The sequence below is a fragment of the Myotis myotis genome, unplaced genomic scaffold (genome assembly GCF_014108235.1).
Source record: "Myotis myotis isolate mMyoMyo1 unplaced genomic scaffold, mMyoMyo1.p scaffold_m19_p_20, whole genome shotgun sequence".
Taxonomy (NCBI): domain Eukaryota; kingdom Metazoa; phylum Chordata; class Mammalia; order Chiroptera; family Vespertilionidae; genus Myotis; species Myotis myotis.
The window spans coordinates 3,391,904-3,415,325 of record NW_023416325.1 but is presented as its reverse complement, the minus strand read 5'-3'; the positions used below and the strand labels follow the sequence as shown (position 1 = coordinate 3,415,325).

Here is a 23,422-nt window from a genome sequence, read left to right as displayed (position 1 = left end):
ATGGCCATCTGGAGTGGCAGTGGAGCTGGGGCCGGGAGACCAATAACTAACTGCTCTTAGCAAAAACTGACTGAAGAGTATGCACTTTGGAGCCTCTTTCTGACTCAGTTTGTACATCTGTGAAATAGGGTCACTGAAGGCACAGTTCCGAGGTTGGAAAGTCCAAGACCAAGGTGTCTGGTGCGGACTCTCTTACCTGCTTGTAGACAGCCACCTCCTCATTTTAAGTGGGGAGAGAGAGAGAGAGAGAGGGAGAGATAATGGCACTTATCCCATCGTGGGGGCTCCACCCTGATGTCATTCCAACCTAATTACCACTCAAAGGCCCCACCTCCAAGTACCATTGCATTGGGGGGAGGGTTTCAACAAGTGAATTTTGGAGGGACACTAGATAATCTCAAATCCAACTACTTTTTTTTACTGCGTCATGTATATTTATATGTTTAATAAGGGAGGCTGATGCATGTTAATATGTTGGATGTAGTGTCATGCAGATCCTGAAAAAATCAGAGGGCCAAGACTTAGAGATATTCAAGCTAGGTCATAGCACAGGTAGGAGACATCTGGTAGGGAATGGGTAGGGACCCAGGGGATGGGACTTCACAATGAGTGGTAGGGGCTCCCCGTAATTGCCCAGCCCTCCCCATAGTTGTTGGGCTCCCAAGCTTTTAGGCTCCTGAGTTCTCCAACAGAGACACCTGCTCCTAACCACCGGGGCAGCCTTTGTGGAACTGGGTGAAGGGCCTTGGACTCCACATCATCCCCTTCCCCTGGGGAGGGTCCCTGCCCTGTGGGATTTGTCCAGAGGGAGCTCATTTCTCCTGTGCATGGATCTACCCTTTGTGCCCACAGCTCCGCCAGCTGGAAATGCAGCTGGAGCAAGAATACGAGGAGAAGCAGATGATCCTCCATGAGAAGCAGGATCTGGAAGGCTTGATCGGGACCCTCTGTGACCAGGTGAGGGGGAGCCACCAGCAGGCATTTGGGAGAGCACGCTCCCCGCCTCGGGCCCTATAATAGAAGTAGATTTGTGGGGAGGCCAGCTGGAGGGGTCTTTGGGCCGAGTGCCCTCTTCTCCACCAAGTCTGTCCCTGTCCACATTCACTGGCTCTTCATAAAGGGCCTTCCGGGGCCCACACTCAGCAGGGTTCTTAGAACCGAGGAGACCAAAGAGGGTGGGTGCAGCCAGAGTGACAGACGGGCCACTGCCTTCAGCTGTTGGAGTGAGCGTGTGGACAGCTCTTGCTTTAATGGGGCCCCTGTGCTCACAGCTGGTTTCTCGTGAGAGCAAGACTCTTGCTAGAGGCAGCCAGGCTCAGAGAAAAAAAACATTCCCCAAACAGTTGGTGGCCCCTGGGTTTCCATTCCTAATCTCCCTGCCTTCTCTCCCTCCTCCTTCCCTCTCTCCCAGAGGAAACCGTTGTCCTGAGGTCAGGGCGTGAATTCCTCTGCATGTGTGTTTACACTTGGACCGTGTGCAACACATGCGATTCTCTATCTGGCCCCCTCCGAATACTCTGTTTCCAGATTAGGCTATGATAATTCGTGTAGCTCTAATGCCATCATTTTAACCACTGCACAGTATCCATATTTTTAAATCCCCTTCTTCTGTTGGTGAATATTTACTTGTTTCCACTCCAAGACACACACTTGCAGTGCGTATTCTTATATATGTCTCATCGCACACAGGGACGTTTGTCGCCAGGGTGTGTAGCTGGAAGAAGATTGCTGGCTCCTAGGACGGTCTCATTTTGGAATTATTAGATGTCGCCCAAATCGTTCCCCAACGTGACTGTGACAGTTTATACTGTCACTAGCAGGATTTGTTAAATGTTTGGTTCCCCATGTCTCCACTGACACGTGTCACTGCCAGATAGTTTTAAAATGTTTGCCAGTCACCGGGTGTTAATTGCACTGCTGGTCCCCTTGCCCTCATCGCTAGTGAGGCTGTGTGTTGCAAGTCTCGACGATGTGAATTGCCTTTTGGCTTCTTTTTTTCTATTGGTCATTCATGATGCTTATACAAGATGTTAGTCCATTTTTGTTTACATATGTTGCAAATATCTCCTACTCGGAAACACTGCACTTTATGATGCCCTTAACTTAAAGTGTTATTTATTTTAAATGTTTTCATTGATTTTTTTTTAGAGAGAGGAAGGGAGAAAGAGAGAGAGAGAAACATTGATTGGTTGCCTCCCACATGCACCTGGGCATGTGCCCTGACTGGGATTAATCCAATTTTAGTCTCTAACTTCTCATAGGACAATGTAATTTACTTACGTTTCTTACAATGACTGATACATTTGAATTTATTTCTGTTCTCTTCTTTGGGTTTAGTATTTGTTGGTTCATTGTCCCTTTTCTTTGCTTTTTGCTTGACTGTTTTCCTGCTGTTGGGTAGACTGATCATGTATTCATTCTGTGATCACTTTTGCTCACTGCGGGTGCTGAAGCTACAAATCATATTTCTATTCTTGTGGTGGTCGCCATACATTTTAAGATAAGCACTTAATTAAAATTTTCCCTAATATACTTTATTTAGTTTTCACAACAGTGCTGTGGGGTAGGTATTATTAGTTTCTACATATAAATGAAAGAAGTGAAGCTCAAAAGTGAAGCAAATTGCCCAGGATCACATAGCTTGTTAGTGGCCTGTGTGGATTTGAAAGGACGTGTCTATTATTTGAAAACCCATATTTTTGAAAATAGAACATCACGTTGCTTAAAAATGATTAAGATCCAGTTAACTAGAATCATCCTTTTGTGACCCGTCATTTTTCATATTATTATAAGTCAGCCCAGTTCTGCCGTTAATTTGCTGTGCAACCTTCAGCAACTCACCTTTTCTGGCCAAACCTCAATTTTCCCAGCTGTAAAGGGGCTTGGTTACCCTAACAGCCGTTCCAGGTCCTACTGTTCCCGTGCTCAGAGAGTTCTTTGACCACAGACATTTAACAACTGCCCCCAACAGGCTGCCTTCATTATTAATGGCGAAACAATCGAGGCTTGACCACAGCTTCCCACAACAACACTAAACATTATTTAGATTTATTGGTTAATTATTCACCAGTTTTATCTAAATTTGAATCTTTGTGCTGTAAAATGTGAACTTGCGGAATGACATTCATTTCCCATTAACCTAATGAGTCCTTCCCTCCGCCCTCCCCTCCTGTTGCCATTCATTGTGGAGGGGAGGAGGCCTTGGTCTGAGGTTTTGCTGTGAATTTCGTTTTCAATGATCCCTCTGGGAAGGAGATGGTGGTGGCGTTTTCAGGGTCGTTCTGGCAGAGAAGAGGGTAGAATCTGAGCCATCCCTACTGCACGGTCAGTGCCAGCATCGGGTGTACTGATGCCAACCTGCCCCACGGGAGAATTAAAGGCACTTTAGGATGTGTGCCAAACAAGAACAGACACAAAATTAAGCAAGGTGCCAAGCACAATGCTTAGATGTAGCCATGGTATAGGGCCTGGGCTCAAGTGAATAAATTGGGATTTGGGTTCCAGTAGGCACCGTGGTACAGTGGTTAGAGCCCTGCACAGCCAGAGCCTGGCCTTGGACAGATCACCTGCCCACTCCATGCCAGTCTTGTCAGCTGTAACTCTGTTTCCTGCCCCACCCCCATGTTTCATACCCTCATGCTAATCACCCAGAACGGAATGTACAAGGCTGTTTCTCAGGCCACCCCCGCCTGTGCTCTCTCAGTGCCTTCTACCTGCAGGGCCTGCCCTGCACCTGGCCGAGCCGTTCCATTCATCTAAGGCTCTTTCTGATCCCAACGCAGCCTGGGCGGGCCATGCTTCTCTGGGCCTCCATGACACCTTTTCTTCAGTGGAAAGAGTGAATCATACGTCTCTCATCATATAGTTTATGAAAAGGACCTCTTTGCAGTCAGCCAAGTTGGGTTCGTATCCTAACTCTGCCACTTACTGCTAGCTGAGTAATCTTGGCAAACTGCTTCCCCTCCATAAGCTTTAGTTTCTTCATCTGTGAAATGGGGATCATGGTACTGCACAGCTCAGAGATTCCTATGACGATGAAATGTGCTGACATCCATACAGTGTTTAGAAGTGTCTGACACTCAGCCCTCTATACCTGTAAGCTGTTACCACTTTTATAAAGCCAATCATCATAATAATGTCTATTGTTAAGAGATTGTCACAGGAGTTCAATGTAATGACTTGTGACAAAGGCCTGGCTCGATGCCCAGGCCTCAGCTCGGCTCAGCAGGTGAGAATATGAATATACATGTATAATATATATATATATATGAATATACATGTATAATATATATATATATATATACATAATATATAATATATGTATGCCATATATATATACATAATATATATATATATATATATATATATAATATAAATAGCATATTATACAGGGTGTCCCAAAACATGTATACACACTTCAACAGCTGATAGCTCAATTTTGAAAATGAAATGTATTTTAATAACCACTGCCTTTATAACTATTCAAAGTGTATGTGTGTATATTTTGGGGGGACACCCTATATCGATATATAATCTCCAGCATTTATAACGTAAAGCAATACATCTGAGAACAAAGAGGCTGCATCCTAAGAACTGACTCAATTTTCAAAGAGTTTGAAGCCGGTGGTAGAGAAGGAGTGACGCAGAGTCTGAAGGAGTGCATTCCGGCCACCAGGCAACACCCGTAACCCCTTCTCCTTGTAAAGCAGCGTGCACAGTGCTTTCCGATCCGTCATCACGTCTGACTTCCGTCTCACCTCAACAGCGAGGACAGGGAGTTTTTTAACCCCCTCTTTTACAGACGAGGACACTCGGGTTCAGAGCGGTGACCTAACTCAGCCACAGTTCCCGCTGCTTAAAGCCTGGGCCTCCTCATTCTCCATCCCACCTTCGTTCTGGAGCACCCCAGTCCATGTGAGCATTGCAGGGAGTGGCTGTGCTTGGCACAGAGACCCAGGTCCCCGGATGTGGAGAGACTGAGTCCCAGGGTTGAGGCATCCGGGCCCCATTTTCTGTGACACCCTCGTCTGATGGACGGTGCCGTGTCCTTGCCGCTGGTCCCCTGAAGAGAAGGGTGCTGTTGTTTCTTGCAGATGCGAGCTCAGTGTCCAGTCGGCGCTGTGTTTGCAGGGGAGACCGTGGTCTGCGGCGGTTTCATGTCGAGCCCCACATCATTCTGTCGCCCTTGGTTTGTCTGTCCGTAGTGTTGTCTGTGGGCAGTTGTCACCCTCCTGGTGCCGAGGTCAGGGTGTGGCTTCAGGGTCCTGGGGAAGGAGTGCGCTCGCTTCTGGGTAAGGTCCCTCTGTGGAAAGTAACCTTGTCAGCCTGCCCTTAACTGGCAAAGGGGACCAGCTCGGGGGACAGAAAGGCTGGTTTAGAGCTTTGAAAGCTACGCAGCTATGTTAATACTATTTACTGATGTGTAACATGCATGCAGAGAAGTACACCATGTCCCATCCATGCAGCTCAACAAATTTCCATAAATTCATGAAGCCAGCACCAAGATCAATAACATTGATATCCCACCCCCACCCCCCCGAAACTCCCCTCCTGCCCTCTCCAGTGACTGCCCCTCTGGGGTGACTACTGTCCTGACTTCGGCCAGCAGAGGCCTCCCCTGACCTGTGGGCTCTTTTGCAAGGTGAAGAGAGGCCATGTTGATGACTGGGGCCAAAGAGGAGACAGAATGACTTTGGATCCTTACAGGCATTGGTTACAGTAGTAATAGCTCATATTTGTGCTGTTACTATGAGGCAGGCATTAGGCGAAGCACATATTTAGTTTTCACAGCAGCCCCGTGTGCGTGATGCCATTCCCATTCTGCAGATGAGGAAACTGATGCTCAGAGAGGAAAAGTGTCTTGTTCAGGGTCTTGCAGCGAGTGGCAAGAGCAGGATTCGAACCCAGGAAGCCTGGTTCCAGAGAGCTTGGACCCTGGCCACCGCTTTGCCATCTCAGCTCATGAGTGCCTTCCCTTGGCTTCCAGATCGGCCATCGGGACTTTGACGTGGAGAAGCGCCTGCGGAGGGACCTCAGGAGGACTCATGCGCTGCTGTCCGATGTGCAGGTCCTCCTGGGGACCATGGAGGACGGCAAGGCGTCGGTCAGCAAGGAGGAGCTGGAGAAAGTGCACAGCCAGGTGGGTCCCCTCACAATTGGGCTGGGAAAGTGTCGTAGCCACGGGGGGGGCAGTGGGGGCGCCCTCCAGGTGTGTGCGTGGCCGCGGTGCTGACCTAAGGTGGGGGACATGCCGGGACATTCCCAGGGCTGATGGGTCCCATGGAGGTGGCAGGTGAGGAAGAGAGGTTTGTCAATGACTGAGGAGTCTCGTTCCCTTCCTCGGGGCTGAAATAGGGTGCATCCTGAGTGCTTGGGTGGATCAGGGCGCTGGGACAGGATGGTGTGGTACAGGCATGCCTTCGTGCGGGCCTGTGTTTGTACGCAGGTGGGACCGTGTGTTTGTGTATACGTTGGCACATCCCCTCATTGACTGCCGGGGCAGGGTATGAAACTAACAGTAATAGCGCTAATAACGCAAAGCCTATTTCTACCAACAACAATAACAAATAATAGCTATTGGATTGCCACAGACAGTGGTCACGAGATGATGCTGATCGCCGCTGCCACCTATACAGGATGTCGCACTGAGTCCTCGGGAGAGCTGAGGGAGATCATCTCATTTCACAAGTGAGGTGACCCACCCACAGTCACATAGTCATGAAGTGGCAAAGTCAGGATTTGAACCCAGATCTTCAGGCCCCACCATCCCTGGCTGCCTTAGAGGAGGTCTAGAGCAGCGGGTCTGATGTTTTTCTCATCATCACACCAGGTTTATGGGGTTTGGAAAGAACACCCCAGATGTGCAGTACTGTTAAACCGGAAGACATAGGGTAAAGACCCTTCTCTCTCGACGATTCTATGATTCTTAGCAGTTTCCTTCTTTAGCACACCCTCTCCCAGGGCTTGTCCAGATATTCCTGGTTTTAGTTCTTGACCTGGGCAAGCCCTCAGCCCCAGGCAAACCAGGACAGGTGGCCAACCGGGTGGGTGGTAGACCCTGAGCCTCTTGGTGGGCAGAGATGTCCATGCTCTCAGACAGGGGCCAGGCAACCAGGGTTCATGCCAGCCCCCTTGGCGGGGCCATGTACTCTGCCTGTCTCCCTCCAGATACTCCCTACGCCACACCGTGCGAGCCTTCCCCTCCCCACAGGTGAGTGTTCTTGAAAGGAACAAGGGTGGTTTTGTTCCCTTTTTTTTCAGTATTCATGAGAAATCTCCCTCTGCTGGGTAAAAATGTGTGTTTTTGCAAACTAGTGGTATTTAATGAAGGCGCCTTGAGCTGAATCAAAGAGCTCCATTCTTCTGAAAGTCCTTCCTCCTCGTCTCTGCATCCGGCTCCTATCAAAGGGAATCCACAGCCTTGGCTTCCTGTTGCTGTTGTCATGGAAATAGTTATAAGGATGGCATCGCGTGGACCAGAGGTCAGGGTACAGTTGCTTTGTCTCCCGGCGCACGTGTCCCGGATGCCAGAGTCGGAGCTAATCAAATAAAGCCATGATGACATTGGGCATTGTTGCGTCTCCTCGCCGATGAATGGTGTTTGTCCTTTACCTGAAGGCTCCAGGGACAGAGGCAGGGAGGGCGGAAGGGAGAGGATGCTACATTTGCCGCTGGCTGCATCTTAAGTGCTGGGTGTGATGCTGAACAGTTTCATTTGTCCGTTCTCCAGTCCCTACTGTGCGTCAGACGAGGTGGTAGATCTAGGTACATAATGGTGAATAAGGCAGGTATGGAACCCTCCCTTGTAAAACTTAGATCTGATGGGAAAGAAGACAAGCAAGCAATGATACAAATAAATAGAAAGACCCACCCCTTAATTCGGGTAATAAAGGAAGGAAGTGGGGTTCTGGAATAGGGCATGGCAAGGGGTCTGGTTTAACTTGGGCGGTCAGCTAAACCACACGGGGAGAGGGAAAAGGCAGCAGGGGCCACAGCCCACAACGTGCAGGGCCTGAAGGTTTGGGTTTATTCCAAGGGTGGTGAGAAGCCTTTGGGAGATTTTGAGCAGAGAGTGACAGACCATCCGATACACGTTTCAGAGGATAGCTCTCCTGTGTGGAGGGAGGATCGAGGAGGGGGCGAGGCGGCGCCATTAGGAGGCTCGCACACCCGTCTAGGCTGGAGGAAATGGTCCCCTGGGTTAAGTGCTGATGGATGTGGCCAGGAGGGACAGACTTGGGTTGGTTTGAAGTTGAAGGGACTTGCAGATGGTCTGGGTGGCAGCAGTCAGTGGGTTATAAATAATCCTCACATAGCCCCAGGAGGTGGATAGTTCTAATTGGACCCATTTTACTAACAAGGAACCAGGCTCTGAGAAGTTGAGTAATTTCCCCGAGAGCACACAGCAGTACGTGTCCGAAAGCTGCGCGTGCCCACGGTTTTGGATCCGTGCAACTCGGTTTGCATAATAACGTTTGTGAAGCACCTACTGTGTTCCAGGCTTTTCCAGGTGTCTCGGGGCCCCCAGACTTGGCTGCACATCAGGTAGCTTACATGTTAGTTACAAATCACAAATTTCTGGATCCCATCCATATATATTTTAATCTGGGTTGGGACCCAGGATTTACATTTTTAAACATCACATCAGGAGATTCTGATGCTGGTTTTAGGCCCAGCATTTGGAAGCCATGGGGCTTGTTTATTCCTCAAAAAAAACCCTTCCTGTTCGGCAGCAACACATCTGTTTTGCCGATGAGAAAACGGACAGTGAGTTTACACTCGCGTTCAACCGCTCATAAAATGAAATTTTGAGTTCAGAGAAATGAACTTGGCATTTGTTAATTTTGTGACCTTCAACAAGTGACGGGACCGCCTCGAGCCCTTTTCCTAAAGTGGAGTGACATAGCTCGGCGCTCCAGGGACCTGCCGAGGCCAGTGGGCCACGCCAGTGAAGGCTTCGGGAACTGGCGCGCACGCTGCAGCCTTTACAGCTCGCTAACCGCGGCTGTGCTTAACCTCAGAACAGTTTACCCCATCAGCGCGAGGATGGAGGAGTGTTTGATCGCACCTACTAGATAACTGCAGGCATTCAGCAAATATTGATTCGGCCTCCACTCTGGGATAGATTCGAGGCCAGAAGGCAGGGAGAGGAGACCACAAGGTCCTGCCCTTGACCCAGGAAGCAGGCTGTTGTTGAGCGGGTGATGAGCAGTATATCGGTGGCGTGTCGGGTTTAGCTAAAGAGAGTGCCCTTACTTTAGCTGTGGGAGAGGAGCTGGTGGCTTCAGCTGTCTCTTTAAAGAGGGAAATGAATTGCTGGTTAGTAAGATGCTCACAGCCGTGCTAGGAAGCAATAGAGCACGAAGGGGTGGGGCATGTAGACACAGGAAGTATTGTGCACGAGGTTCCCAGGGGTGAGTGCAGAGAGGGCACTGTGGGTAACTGAGGCTGGAGCCCGCTCACGAGTGGGTTAGAGCCTGGCTAAGGAGTTTGGGCTCGATCCCAAGGGTGACAGGGAGTCATAGCGAGCTGCTGAGCAGAGAAGGGCATGGTCAGAGTGCTTGGAAAATGGCAGGGTTCCCGGTCTAGCTGCAGCACCAGTGGCGAGCCCAGCTCAGCTAGAGGCACGGAAGGCCCTGGAGACAGCATCTTCATTCTGCCCATAGGGCCAGGGTACCCAGGCCCCATCTGCAATCCTGAGGAAATTATGTGGCTCTTTCTGCCCAGTTTCCCTCCACTGGGAGCCTGGCTCTGTCTCAGTTAATAACTGAGGTTTAAGACTCTGGTGATAAAACACGGAGGCTTCCTGGAGGGAGGCAGAAAAATACACCTCTTTGGGTTCGAATCCCTCCGCCTCTACCTAACTAGCTGTATTATTTGGGGCAAGTCACTCTGCCTTTCAGAGCCTCCTTTTTGCCACCTAAAAAGGGGGTGCCCTAGTCAGTTTGACTTAGTGGATAGAGCATTGAGCTGGGGACTGAAGGATCGTGGGTTCGATTCTGGTCAAGGGCACATGCCCAGGTTGCAGGCTCGATCCCCAGTAGAGGGCGTGCGGGAGGCAGCCAATCAATGATTCTCTCTCATCATTGATGTTTCTGTCTCTCTCTCCCTCTCCCTTCCTCTCTGAAGTCAATAAAAACATATTTTTTTTAAAAAGGGGGTGATGTTTCTAACTTCTTAGACTGACAGAAAGGACCCCAGACCACAGATTTGAAACAGTTCTCTCAACTGAAAACTAGCTTAATGCACGCAGTTCCCCACTGGCTCCCTATCCCACACTGGTGTCTGGGCACACGCTTTTACAAGACCTCGTGGAACAGGTAGAAGGGGCCATGTGTCAGGTTATCTGATGACACCTGTTCTTCAGGAGCCAATTACTCATTAACTCCCATGACATGTTTCCACTGGAAACAAACTAATCTGGAGACAGGAGCAGTTCCAACAACCAAGACGTGTAATTGAGATCATCGCTGTGCATAAATAGCATCTGCGAGGAGCAGAGGCGGCACCTGGCTGAGCGGGGAACGCGGAGGATGCTGTCTGCTCCAGGCAGTGGTTGCTTTAAAAAAATACATCGGTTCCTGCCTTTGACCTTTGCCTCCTCCCCAAGGGAAATGTGTTATTTGATTTTCACGAAGTAGAGAAGAGTTTGCACTGAACTCTCCCGTTGTTTAATTAATTCAGGCCGGGGGCTGTGTTCACCCCTTCCTGCTGAGAACAAAGCTGTCGCCAAGTCTGAGTCACTGTACCCCCAAATAGCTCTTGAGTCCATCCCTCCTTCTCCCCACTTATCGTGCACCACCTGTGTCTCTCGGACTCTGCTGGGCTCCGGTCCTGTCCGCGCCATCTTTCCGACACCTGGTCTTTAGAGACAGAATTTTAAAGTGTAAATACAGTCTTGGCTCTTTGTGCTGGAGATCCACCAGTGGCCCCAGCACACAGCCCTGTGGATACAGGCCTTTAAGGATGCACAGCTAGTGCCTACCCTCCTGGGAGCCCTGACCAGCACTGAGAGCAGCTTGGGGGTCCCCCACACCTGTTCCCACCTCCCCACCTTTGCCCAAGCTCTGCCCTTGCCTGGGCTCTTGCTTCTTCCCTCTGAAACCTCTTTGCCTCATGGACTTTTAGCCTCTGAACTTGGGTCTGGGCATCGTCCCTGGGGACCACCTCTGACCCCCAGAGGCTGCGTGAGGGCCCCACCTCTCCTCTCGTGGCCTCCTGGGTTTACCCCCAGGATAGTACATACCATATTATCAATATGATCCCCTTGACTTGTCTGTTTCCCTCCTTTACCTTCCAAAGCCTTCACAGCAGGGCCTGGAATGAGTAGACATATGAGAAGATTTGCCCCAAATCACAAAGGGGATTCGAACCCACAGAGTCGGACTTCAGTAGCCTGGATAGAATCACCAGCACCCAGAACTGCCAATGCACTGCCTGTGGGCCCACCGCTGCCTCTGAGCTCTCATGGCCCCTCCAGAAGCCCCACGCCCCACGGGGTCCAACAGGCCTTTCCAGGGGGGTTCCGGCTCAATTCCAGTGTTCCAGCAGGTGGGCCCAGTCGGCTGCTCAGGCACCAGTCTGAGGGCCCTACCCCCATTCATGCATGGAAGATTGGTAACCCTGACTCATCCTAGTGCCTTTAATGGAGACATCTGTTAGCAGGCGTCACCCCTGCTTCCGTGGGACATTGGAAGTAATGACTGAGCTCTGCAGAGACGGCCCTGATGGTGGCCTCAGTGTGAGCGAGCGCCTGCAGAGCCCTCCTCCCAGCCGGGACCACGGACAGGTAGTCGCTGTTTTATTTGACGAGCCTTTTTTTTTTTTTTTTTTTAAAGATTAGGTGGAGTGAATTGATTCAATATTAACATAACCTCCTGTAAGAGGAGATAAAGACCAAATTGTAATTGGTTAAAACACGATTATCGTGGGCTGCTCACCCCACAAATATTGACACTCCCAGGGCTGTGGTGCATGGAGGAGGAAACGGCTGGTCTCATCATAGGCCCCGTAGGACCTGCGACTGTCGAGCTGCGGAGAGCCCGGCCCTCCCTGCACAGGAAGCCATTTGCCTGGGTCATGCTGACGTCCTAACAACAATGATCCTGGCGGCAGACAGCCAGCACAGGCGAGCTCTTGGATGTCATGGCCTCATTTTATCCCCCCAAACCCACTGGAAGGCAGTGGATGCCGTGCGTAGGGACCTGTCCATTTGGGGCCTGCGTGCAGGAATGTGTGTGCATTCAGCAAGTGCTCAATGGATGGATGAGTTGGCTCCAATAGGATGGGCTGTGACTCCCCGTAGGAAGCAGCGGGGACAGGGCCCATTTTATGCAGGAGGAAGCTCAGCGTTTGGGAAACGTACCCCGAGTCACAGAATATGGGGGGCACTAGGATTTTTAAAAAATAATTTATTTTGAATTGCAAACTGACAAGAAGTTGCAGTAGTCAAAGGATTCTTATGTATCCTCTACCTAGATGCATCAGTTTTTAGCATTTTGCCTCCTTTGCGCTATCCTCTCTCTGAAGTACATTTTCTGAATTATTTGAAAACAAGTTACAGTCACAGTGCCCCTTTATTTTAATCAAAATCAGAAATTTGACATTGATAAAATAGATAAAATACCGATTTCTAAACCAGGAGTCTTCTAATTGTGTCGCCTCACAGGCCAAATCCAGCTCCCTGTCTGTTCTTTGTTGATGCTTTTTTGGTTTATTTTTTTATTACTGCTTGTGAACTAAGAATGTGTTTCACATGTTTATTTTTTTTTATTGATGAGAGAGAGAGAGAGAGATAGAGAGAGAGAGAGAGACATTGATTTGTTGTGCCACATATTTATTCATTCATTGGTTGATTCTCGTATGTGCCCAACCAGGGATCGAACCCGCAACCGTGGCATTGCGGGAGGACGCTCTGACCCACTGAGCTACCCGGCCAGGGCTACATTTCACATTTGAAGTAGTTGTAAAAGTGCCTACATATATTCTTCACTTCTGCCTCTTGGTCTGCAAAACCTCAAAGTTTTACTATCTGGCCCTGGATCAGAAAGTTTGCCAACTCCTGATGTTAACTGCTGACTCTTCAGATTCTGCCCACTGCCCCATCCGTGCTCTCTGTAGCATTTTCCTCCCTTTCAGGATCTCACCTGGGGAGGCAGTTTTCATGGTGCCGTAGATCCTGAGTCTGTCTTTGTATTTTATGACGCGGCCGCATGTGGAGAGCTCAGGCCAGCTATGTTGGAGACCGTGCCCCCTGTTTGGGTGAACTGGAGCTCGAGCCCCCACCTTTTCCACTTCAGAGCCTTATGGATTTGTGCGGGCGGGTCTGAGGGTGTTCCAGGACCCAGGAGTTCCAGTTTTATGACCAGAAACGTCCCAGGCAAACAGGGATGGGCCGGTCATCCCAGAGCCAGTGTCTGCAGCCCTCCGTAACGGGGAAGATAAGCGGGCCCCTGGCTGACCCTCAAGGGTGCCCGGGAGGGTCAGGGCGAGGGCGGTGGGCCAGATGCCCGTCTAAGAGCCGCCTCCTGAGCATCTGCTCATGCCACCTCTGAGCTGAATCAGCGCCCTCTGTACGTCCTGGCCCCGGGTCTTGTTTATTTTGTGCCACTTATGCGTAGGAGAGTTCTTGATGTTAGTAGATGTCATCGCAGCTTATTCTCCTTGCTGTTTCAGGAGACGTGGGCCATGGTTTATCCCTTTTGCTACTGATGGACGTGCAAGTTGCCTCTAGATTTTGGTTATTATGAACAGGACTGCTGAGGACATGCGTACAGACCGAGAAGTGCAGTATCTCCGCATCAGTTCCTGTGTCTCCTGAACTGTAGTGGATACTGACAGAGGGTTTCCCCAGGGGCCTGCAGCCAGGCACACCCTGCCAGCAGAGTGGGAGAGTTGGGTGCGGGTGGGACAGGCGTGGCCACGTGTTCTGGGTGAGTGAGTGTGGGGCGAGGCGGTGGGGCCGCTTTCCTCAGGGCTCAGTCCAGGCTTCTCAGTCCATCCCTCCAGGGTGCAGCCGTTCTCAGGAGGGGGCTCCAGGTTTTCTTCTGTAGAGTGTGTGTGTGTGTGTGTGTGTGTGTGTGTGTGTGTATGTAAGGACTTTATTATTAAAGGGGAATCTCATTAGAATGCCCTCTGCCCTGATCAGCACCTGGCCGGGACTTGATGGGGCTTCCCTCACTTATCCCGACGTGAGCTCCTTCCAGCTTTGGAGAAGGGGGTTCACTTGGGGACCCAGGGTTTGCTGAGCAGCTGTGGTTGCTCTCCCTGTGCGGGTCATCACCTCCTATGGGGTGGATCCTGCAGACACAGCCCCTTGTCCTTCCTATGGAGCCGCTGTCTAACACCGTCGTGTCTGGGGCAGAGACCTACACTGGGGAGGAGCCAAGGAGCAGCCAGGCAGGGAGCGGATAGCTTGCTTAGGGTGTGTTCAGGGTTCCAGTGGGCAGCTCGGGGCAGTGGGAGCTCAGGTTGCAGACGCAGGCAGCCTGCTGAGCGGACGGGTTAGTGATGCACCAAGGTGACTTCTTGGCCTCGACACCCCCGGTGCACGCCTGTGGAGTCCTTACCCTGTTGGGGAAAAGGTAACCAAGATCCAGGGGGCCCCTAGGAGCCCGCCATCTAGTGGACAAACAGACACGGAGGCACTCAGATCCTGTGCTATTAGGGGAACAGTGGGGTGCTGGAATATAATAAAAGGGGGGTATAAATGGGATGGGGCAGGGATGGCCTTCTTTATTTTATCCTGCTTTTCTAAGTGTGGGGGTTTTCTTTCTCTGGAGAGCATCAGTGAACCCCAAATCCATCGTCACCAGAGCAGAAATCTGGAAGGAAATTCTTGAAGTCTGTTCAGTCACGTAGGACCTGAGCAGTATAAAATATAAAATCAGGAAGGACCCTGAGACCCTCAGAGGAAGACTTAAAACAAGGGAAGGGACCTGCTTTGCCCGGAAGGTGGGAAATGCATGCCGAAGGGCCTCTAAGAGACAGTGTGGATTTAAGAGGGATATCAGTTCAGGTCCTGGCCCCACTCACCATTGTCAGCTGTGTGACCATGACACGTTAACTAACCTCTCTGGTCTTCAGTTTCCTCGTCTATAAAGTAGGGATGAAAATATGTATTTCACAGTCATATGCTGCTAATTAACATATATGTGGTAAGCATTAATAGAGTAGTTAGTGATTATTCCACTACTGATGAGGGTTATGATTACACTGAAGAAGGTAGAAACAGTAAATACTCAGAAAGCATTCTGATGCATCAGTAAGCGCTGTCCCTCTAGCACGATGTATGGAAAATTACGGAGCGTCCAGCATGTGCCCAAAGAGCTGGAGACCAAGGACACACAGAGAAGCCGCCATATGGTCTTAGGAAATTTCCCTTTGGAGCCACTGTCATCCAACCTCTGAGCCAGACAGACCCTTGGCGGCCCCGGCCTGACATTTGTAATATGTTTGCATTGAATAAATGTGTTGGCTTTCGGGGCTGTCTTTAGTCTGAGACGCTGGCAGGGCCTTTTGGGGAAAGCCTTGCTGTTGAAGGTTAATTCTTACCCGCGCCCTGATGGGAAGTCAAGGCCTGGAGTATGTTGAGATGAGCCCGCCAGACACCGTTTCTAAGAACACCTCCCTGTGGCATTTGCGCTGCAGTCATTTTAAATCCCCCGAGTTGTTCAGCCAGACCCAGAAATCCCGGTTCTAACCACTCTGCTGAAATACCAAGCTTCTGCTCTCCCCACCTCCTTCCTTATGTCTAGCCGACTCATCTCTAGCTTAATAAGTTCGGAGCAAACATTGGACCCAGGTAGTTAGAGCCGGCAGATGGCCTCACACAGGGAAGCGGTGCTAGTCATCGGCGTGCAGTTGATGTATATGTGATAGGAATCTCAATTGCCCTCCCACTGAATGGAAGGTCGTGGGTGTTGGGGAGAGCGAGCTTGAGATGAACTCGGCAATTGAGGAAGACTTGTGTGCAGAGGGGGCTGCGTGGTGGCCCAGAAATGATTTGGAGTCTCATCGACTTGGATCTGACCTTGAGCAAGTCACTTCCCCTGCTCTGGCTGCGGTTCCCTCCTTTGTAACATGATGACTCCCTTGCAGGGCGGTTGTGGGCGATAGTGATAATGAGCATCAAGCGGCCCACACGGCACCTGATGCAGTCAGTGCTGAAGAAATCTGGTTCCCTCCCCTTCCCCCCATTCACCAATTGGCAAGGAAGGATAGGTACCCCCCATGGGGGGTGGGGGGGGAGGGGGCCAGGAATCCACACACAGAACAGGTAAACAATAAGTGAGTGTTATTCTCTCATGGGGTTGTGGGTAGAGATACTTGGACCCAACTTTTAGCAGAACAGCATCAACAAACGCTATTGCCAGCGGGTTTGAGTGTTTACTGTGTGGCTGTCACCGTGTATGTATGTCTCCTCTGACTTGCTCAGTCATCCTGTATCTGGGTTCCAGGTGACAGCAGCCCAACTCAAGCAGAAAAAGGGAAGGTAGTGGCCAAAATATTTGAAAAGTTCTGAGGCCAAGACTGCCTTCAGGCTTGGCTTGATCTAGGTGTTCCAATCATGTCATCAACGTGTCTCCTGCCTCAGCAATCTTGATGTTGCCTGGTATTCTTAGGCAGTCTCTTCCTTCATGGTGCGAAGAGGGCCCCAGAGTCTCAGCTGACTTGTTGCATCAGAAAGAGCTGACCTTGTTCCCACAGTCCCAGCCATAGTGCTATCCTGCAACCAGCCAGTGTGGCCAACGGGAGGTGGCGCTCTGATTGGCCGAGGCTGAGTCAGATGCATCTCCTCGGGGCTTGAGAAGAGAGGGTCGGCCCCAACAGATCCACTTCTTGCAGGGGAGAGGCTGCTGCTATCAAAACAAGGAAGAGTAGCCGCTGTGTGGTCACGTCCCCGCCTTTCCCCTGCAGAGCACATATGGTGGGCATACATGGAATGCTAGAGGGGAGCGTGGTGGCCGGACCGCCTGGGTTCATGTGCCAGCTCTGCCGCTTCGTTCTTGTGTGACCTTCATTAAGTCACTTGACCTCTCTGTCCCTCGGTTTCCTCAGCTGTCCCCGCAGGGATGGTTCCTGACCCCACCTCAGCATGCTCTTGTGGCGGTGAAGTGAGTTGTATGAAAAGTGTTCAGAGCGGGCCTGGCACAGAGCGGGCCTGCGTGCGTGGCGTTCCCTAGGTGCGCCCTAGGCTGTGCACAGCGAACACTACTGCCCTCAGCTTCCTGTTCAGTGAGGGGGAGCTGTTCTTCCCCCACGTTGTGAGTGGGGGAAACCAGAGCTCAGAGACCAAGTAGCCGAGTCGACTTCACAGACTCAGCAACAACGAGCCCCGGGGAAAGCGGTGGTGGTGGCAACTGCCACCTGGGATGCCCATTACTACCCTGGCTGCCAGGGCCAAGGATAGACCCAGTCTCCCTTCCCGAGGAGCCGCCTCTGAGCCAGCTGTCCTCTTGCCCTTTGCCCTCTGATGCACCCGGACCTCCTCCCGGGGAGGGCTTTCTGGGCGGCGGTAGGCAGGCTCACCCCGCCGCCGCCTCTGATGTCAGCCCCACATAACTCGCCACCCGACTTCATAAAAACGTCCATCAGACAGCCTCAGTATGGACATAATGTGCACTGAGTTATTCTTACGCCCGGTCATCCATAACGGAAAATCAGCCCCGACGACCCTGTATTTCTTCCCGCTCCCTAAAGTGTAATAAATTGAACATTTTTAAAGCTCGGCATTAAGATGACTGGTGGTCAGCGGCCTGGAGCCCGCCCGGTGGAGGCCTGGGGCTGGGCAGTTTCTGGTCGTGCCATCCGGAACCTGTGACAGTCTGGGCCTGCTTGACTTGTGTGCCTCTGGGGTGCCCCTCCCTCGATTCCCCAACAGCTTGGCTTCTCTTCCAGGCTCCTCACCTCCAAAACGGTGTTAAACATCCCACTGTTCAGGCTGTTAAGAGGGTGAAAGGGATGAATAATAGCAACCACCACCGATGCTTTTTCTCTGTTTTCTCGGTGCCAGGCACTCTGCTAAGCACATCCTTGTATTTACTCATTTATCCTGCAGAGATCCTATGATCCACCCTTCCCACTTTACAGATGGGGAAACTGAGGCACGGCCAGGGTTAAATGACTGGCTGGGAAAGGCCAGTCCGGCTCCAGTGCCTGAGCTCTGACCGCCACACACGGTAGAATCTGGCATGTGGCAAGTGGCCACACGTGCTGGTCACGTGCTGGTCCTTCCTCTCCCCTTCGGTTTGAACTTGTTCATCTCCGTGACAATGTGTGTTTCCTCGAGGCTCCCACATTGATCCAAACTCTGAGTTCTTTCGTTCTCTGATTTCTCCACGTCTCACTGTACACGCCTCCGCCTGATTCCGGCCTGACTATCCTGGTGGCTTCCGCGATCATACCGAGCCACGGAGAGTTCGCTCTGCGATTGAGTTCTGTATTGTAATCCACCCTACCTGCATGGTCGGACTTAGCAGAGAAGGGTGGTGGGGCCCAGCAGTGAAGAGGTTGGGCTCTGGAGTTGGACCAGCCAAGCTTATCTACCGACCAGCTGTGTGACTGTGGGCAAGTCACTCCCCCGCTGTGAGCCTCAGTTTCCTCCTAGATCGACTGGTCCTCATGGTGGCCCCTTCCTCCTAGAGGTGTTGAGGGGCTGTTATGAAGTGCAGTGCACTGCAAATGGTCCCCAAGCAACAGTAGCAGGTGTGGCCATTGATGCCAAAACCATCCTGGCCGACATAATCCCATCCTAACCCAGGAGGAGCTAAAAATCCGCCAACAGCCACCTCCACTGACTGTGTGCTCGCTCCGTTCATCTCTGCCTGGGGATAATTTTTCTCTCTCCCTGCTTGCTCCAGGGAGACGGGGAGAGGAAGGAGCATTCCTGGATCATACGCATCCACCATCTATAAAGTGGGGTTAAAAATAGAGCCATCTTTCTCCGGTGGCTCTGAGGACCAGTGGCGCCACGCTGATGAAACCCTCAGCCAGAGGAGGAATGAGCAGATGGGAACGGCCGTCATCCTGTTCGGCTCCACCCCACTGAGTTTCTTACAATGGTCCTCACTCGCCTCCTGGCACTGGGCCGGGCAACTTGGCCCGGCAGCGGGGCCCTGCGTGATGCCTCTGTCTTCCACTGTTAGCTCTCTGACATCATCTCCCCGGATGGCCCGTCTGCTGCTGCCTGCCCAGACCTTTTGTTCTTCACACTCCTCCACAGTGAAATCCTCCCATTTCTTCTGCATTTCCGCTCTGATCGGAGCACCTGCACCACTCCTACCGGGAGGACCACAGCAGTGTCCTCACTGGCCGCCTGATTTCCAGGCTTGTCCACCAAAGCTCATCCTCCCCGCAGCAGCCAGAGGGAGGCCATGCCACTCTCTTCCTTAGAAACCGCCAGTGGTTTCCCTGCAGACTGAAAATACACCTACCTGTGCATCCTGGCTCACAGCATCATCTCCTCCTGCCCCTCGCTGTCCAGCCGTCCAGCCACACGGGCTCTCTTTTTCTGCCTCAGCATCAAGTTTATTCCTGCTCCTGCCTCCGGGCCTTTGTACTTGCTATTGCCTCTACCCAGGGCTCTTTTGCCTCTAAGTCTGCTCATGGCTGTCTCATTGGCATCTTTTAGGTCTTAGCTGCAATTGCCTCTCCTTAGTGAGGCCTCTCACTTGTGCATGAATCAAGGGTTGGTGTAGCCCTGCCTGCCTGCAGAGTGGAGGGGGAGCCCTTCATCCCGGCTCCCTGCCTTCCTGGAGACTGCCTGCGGGAAGATAAGACTGTGCCTGCCTTTTCATGTCCTCTGTCAATTACGCTCTAACAATGCCAATTACCTCCCCTTGCTCCACATCACTTTTCTCAGTGTGTCTCAGTCCCTCCTAATCACTAAAGGAAATGGACCACCAAGTCCTCCGACAGGCTCTGCTCCGAGCCCAGCCGCAGGAACTCACTGTTCTCTAGGTCTTGAAAACGGGTTTGGTGGATTATGACGGCTGGCGGCAGGATGGGGCTGGAACTAGAGGTGCCAGTATGAGGATGCTGTGGGAGTGGGCTGCGGTCTCCGTTTCCTCACCTGTCACCCCAATAAATTCAAGGAAATTTTTAATGGGAATATTAGCTGTATATACTAATCTCACAGATCCAAGATAGGGATTAAAAGAGAAAATGCAAGGAGAACCTTTAACAGGGTGCTTGATAGTTGATAATCAAACTAATGGCTGCCTCCCTTCCCCCGACATTCTGTTGTCATTATTATTATTCTAACATCTGGGCCAGCTGAGGTCCTGGACATTCTGAGGAAGACATTCTCTGCCCAGTTTGGAAGGAGATTGAGATGGTCCCAGGTGGCTGTACCCATAGAGCCTGCCATCTTGACCAATTGTCCTGGGGTGACCTCTCAGCACCATTGTTTTCATTTTATAGATCAGTGAGGCCCCCTCACTCACTGGGCTCAGGGCTCAGAGCTTGTAGACACATCAGTTCAGGACTCTAGCTTGCTTTTAAAAAAAAAATTCTGTCCCTGAGCACCAATGTGAACATCATTAACTGTTCCCAGGGGGCAATGTGCTGGCAGTTGAGAAAGTGCACTGGTCTGGACAGTGCAAGCGTTGTCTTTGCTCCTTGCAGCTCTGTGACTTCGGGCAAGGCACCGCCCCTCTCTGAGATCTAAGTGCTTTCCTTAGGTGATTTCTAAGGGCGTTTTCTGCTCAGAGATTTTAGGGTTCAGAAGTCAAGGGGAAACTGCCCATTTCAGAATAGACTTAGGGTTTGTTCACAGACGTGGCTTTTTCCAGTGGGAACGTGTCTGTCGCCTAGAGCCACGTGGGTAATAGTACTTTCCTGATGGCCCCACTTTGCTAGGGTAGCAGGCCTACTGTGTGCAAGTGGGTGGAAGGATGAAAAGGGGGTGAGGAAGGGAAACTTTAAGTAGGTGGCCCTTAACCTTTGAGAATCTAGTGAAAGTCATGGGCCCAGGAAAATGCTCACCTGCGGAATAGTTTGCATACCATTTGAAAGGGGGTTCTCAGCTGTGGTTGAGAACTGTCTACAAGCACCTCCTCCAGGAGGCCTTCCCTGACCTCCATCCCATATTCCCAAGCATCCCATGCCCTCATCCTTTTAACGGTATTCATTACCTGTTCCTGCCTGTTTCCCCGGAGGACACAGGATTAGGTGACAGTTTCCTGTATGCTCTGTGCCTGGCACTCCAAATATTTGTTGAAGGGAATTGACTAGCTCCTGGCACTGAAGCTGGGGTGGCCTGCCCTTATTTCCTGGGGCAGTGCCTATTCTGTTTTGAGTGGGCTCAGAACTGGGCTGCCTCAAATGCAAACACAGGTGCTTCGCCAGTTGTAGGTTGATGAACAGTTGTGAAGACACGAAGGTGGCTTGTAAATGGTTCTGCTGCCTGAGAGGGGTGGGCTGGGCTGGAGGGGAAGGCTAGTCAAAGGGCAGCGTCACGAGGTCTCTTCTCTTTTCTTCTCGCCCTTCCGCCTGGTCCAGCTGGAACAGAGTGAGGCCAAGTGTGAGGATGCCCTGAAGACCCAGAAGGTGCTGACTGCGGACCTGGAGAGCATGCACAGCGAGCTGGAGAACATGACCCGGAGCAAGAGCCTGGTACCTGGTCCTTTCTGAAGCTCTGGGGACCCGGGCCAGCACAGGCCTCTGAGCTAGCTTGGACCTACTGTGTGCTCAGCACTATAAGAAGGAAAGGGCACTTATTGTGGGCTTACTGGGTACCACCTATAGACATCCATTGTAGACCTACTGGATGTTTAACTCTGAAAGTGCAGGCATCTGACTAGGAGCTGAACATTATAAAGGCACAAGGGTATATATGAGGGTCAATTGTGTGTTCACTCTGCAAAGGCAGGCAAATTGTAGACCTGATGTGTGCTCAGTACTGTGGGGATGCATCCGATATGAGCCTATTGTTTGCTCAGTACCCTAAGTGGGAACACAGCTTTCTGTTGTGCACCCAGAGCATGCTCACCACTAGGCAGTGCCCTGGCTACTGTTGTAGTCCTACTGTACACTCACCAACATAGGAGGGGCCTTGGTCATTATCATTGGGCTGTTGCATGCCCATTCTTATAAGTGGAGACAAAGGCAGTCCTCATGGGCCCACTTAGCTCACCACTATAAGGGACCCTGCCACCTACTATGGACCCTCTGAATGGGGACAAATGAGCATATGTTATGGATCTACTAATGTTGGTGAAAATTTGGCATGGTTTTCTAAGTCCCCTCTCTGGGTGTACAGGGTTGGTTTAAATTTATACTTTCTGTGTGAAATCCTAAAGTTTAGGTGTAACTAGAGATTTATAAGCAAAAGCTTGTCTCAAGATCCCTACTGGTCTCTTGGTCCCAGATTTTATTTGCACTAGATTAAGAGGAACCTGTCCCCCCCCCCCCCCCCTCCCCCCCTCCCCCTCCCCCTCCCCCACACACACACACACACACACACACACACACACGGAGCTGTCATGCCCACAGCATGCATTAACACACCCATGGCCACTCACCTGACACACCCATAGGCAATCCCCTCTTTACTGTGCATCAGTCCCTCCCACCCGCCATTCTGCCTCACCCTGACCACTGTCCCGCCTCCTGCCAGGTGGATGAGCAGCTGTACCGGCTGCAGTTTGAGAGAGCCAACCTCCTGAAGCGCATTGACGAGGACCAGGATGACCTGAATGACCTCATGCAGAAGCACAAGGACCTCATTGCTCAGGTAACAGCCTTAAGTGGGAGAATTTGCCTTCAGTGTGCATTACATATTTTTTAAAATATATTTTTATTGATTCCAGAGAGGTAGGGAGAGGGAGAAAGAGATAGAAACATCAATGATGAGAGAGAATCATTGATCAGCTGCCTCCTGCACGCCCCCTACTGGGGATCAAGCCCGCAACCTGGGCATGTGCCCTAACTGGGATTCGAACCAGTGACTTCCTGGTTCATGGGTCAGTGCTCAATCACTGAGCCACACAGGCCAGGCCAGAAGCTTTGGGTGTAGTGGAAGGATGTGATGAAGACCCTTGGCAGATTTCTGATCTGCATAGCTGATCTGATTTGCATAACTTCACAACAGCTCCCTCCAAGAGCAGTGAGCATCTCCCCCACATGGTACCCTCAGAGGAGATCCAGGGTAGAATGCCTGCCAGGCTTCAAATGCACCCTACAGAGATTGGATCTGAAGGAATTTCTGCTAAACAAGGAATAATTATAACAAAAAAAAAATCAATTATATCATCAACATGATAACAACTGCCACAAAAATAGCCTAGGCCATCTTCTGCATTGTTAATTACACTTTTGTTCAAAATGGAAGTTTCTTTATTCGTTCAATTACAAAAGCAGCATATTCATATGCCCATTGTAAATTACTACAATGATAAATACATGTGGAAAATAGAAATTG

General features: G+C 51.0%; 1 protein-coding gene across 2 annotated transcripts in view; it reads left to right on the top strand.

Moving 5' to 3' along the window:
* The window catches only part of MYO18B (myosin XVIIIB), a 173,058-nt gene that overhangs the window by 96,967 nt on the left and 52,669 nt on the right, over window positions 1–23,422 (top strand). For both annotated transcript variants that reach the window (XM_036354082.1, XM_036354081.1), the window contains exons 33-36: window positions 853–957; window positions 5,987–6,139; window positions 21,502–21,615; window positions 22,619–22,735. In XM_036354082.1, the coding sequence (XP_036209975.1) occupies window positions 853–957; window positions 5,987–6,139; window positions 21,502–21,615; window positions 22,619–22,735 (489 nt within the window). The remainder of the gene's footprint in view (window positions 1–852; window positions 958–5,986; window positions 6,140–21,501; window positions 21,616–22,618; window positions 22,736–23,422) is intronic.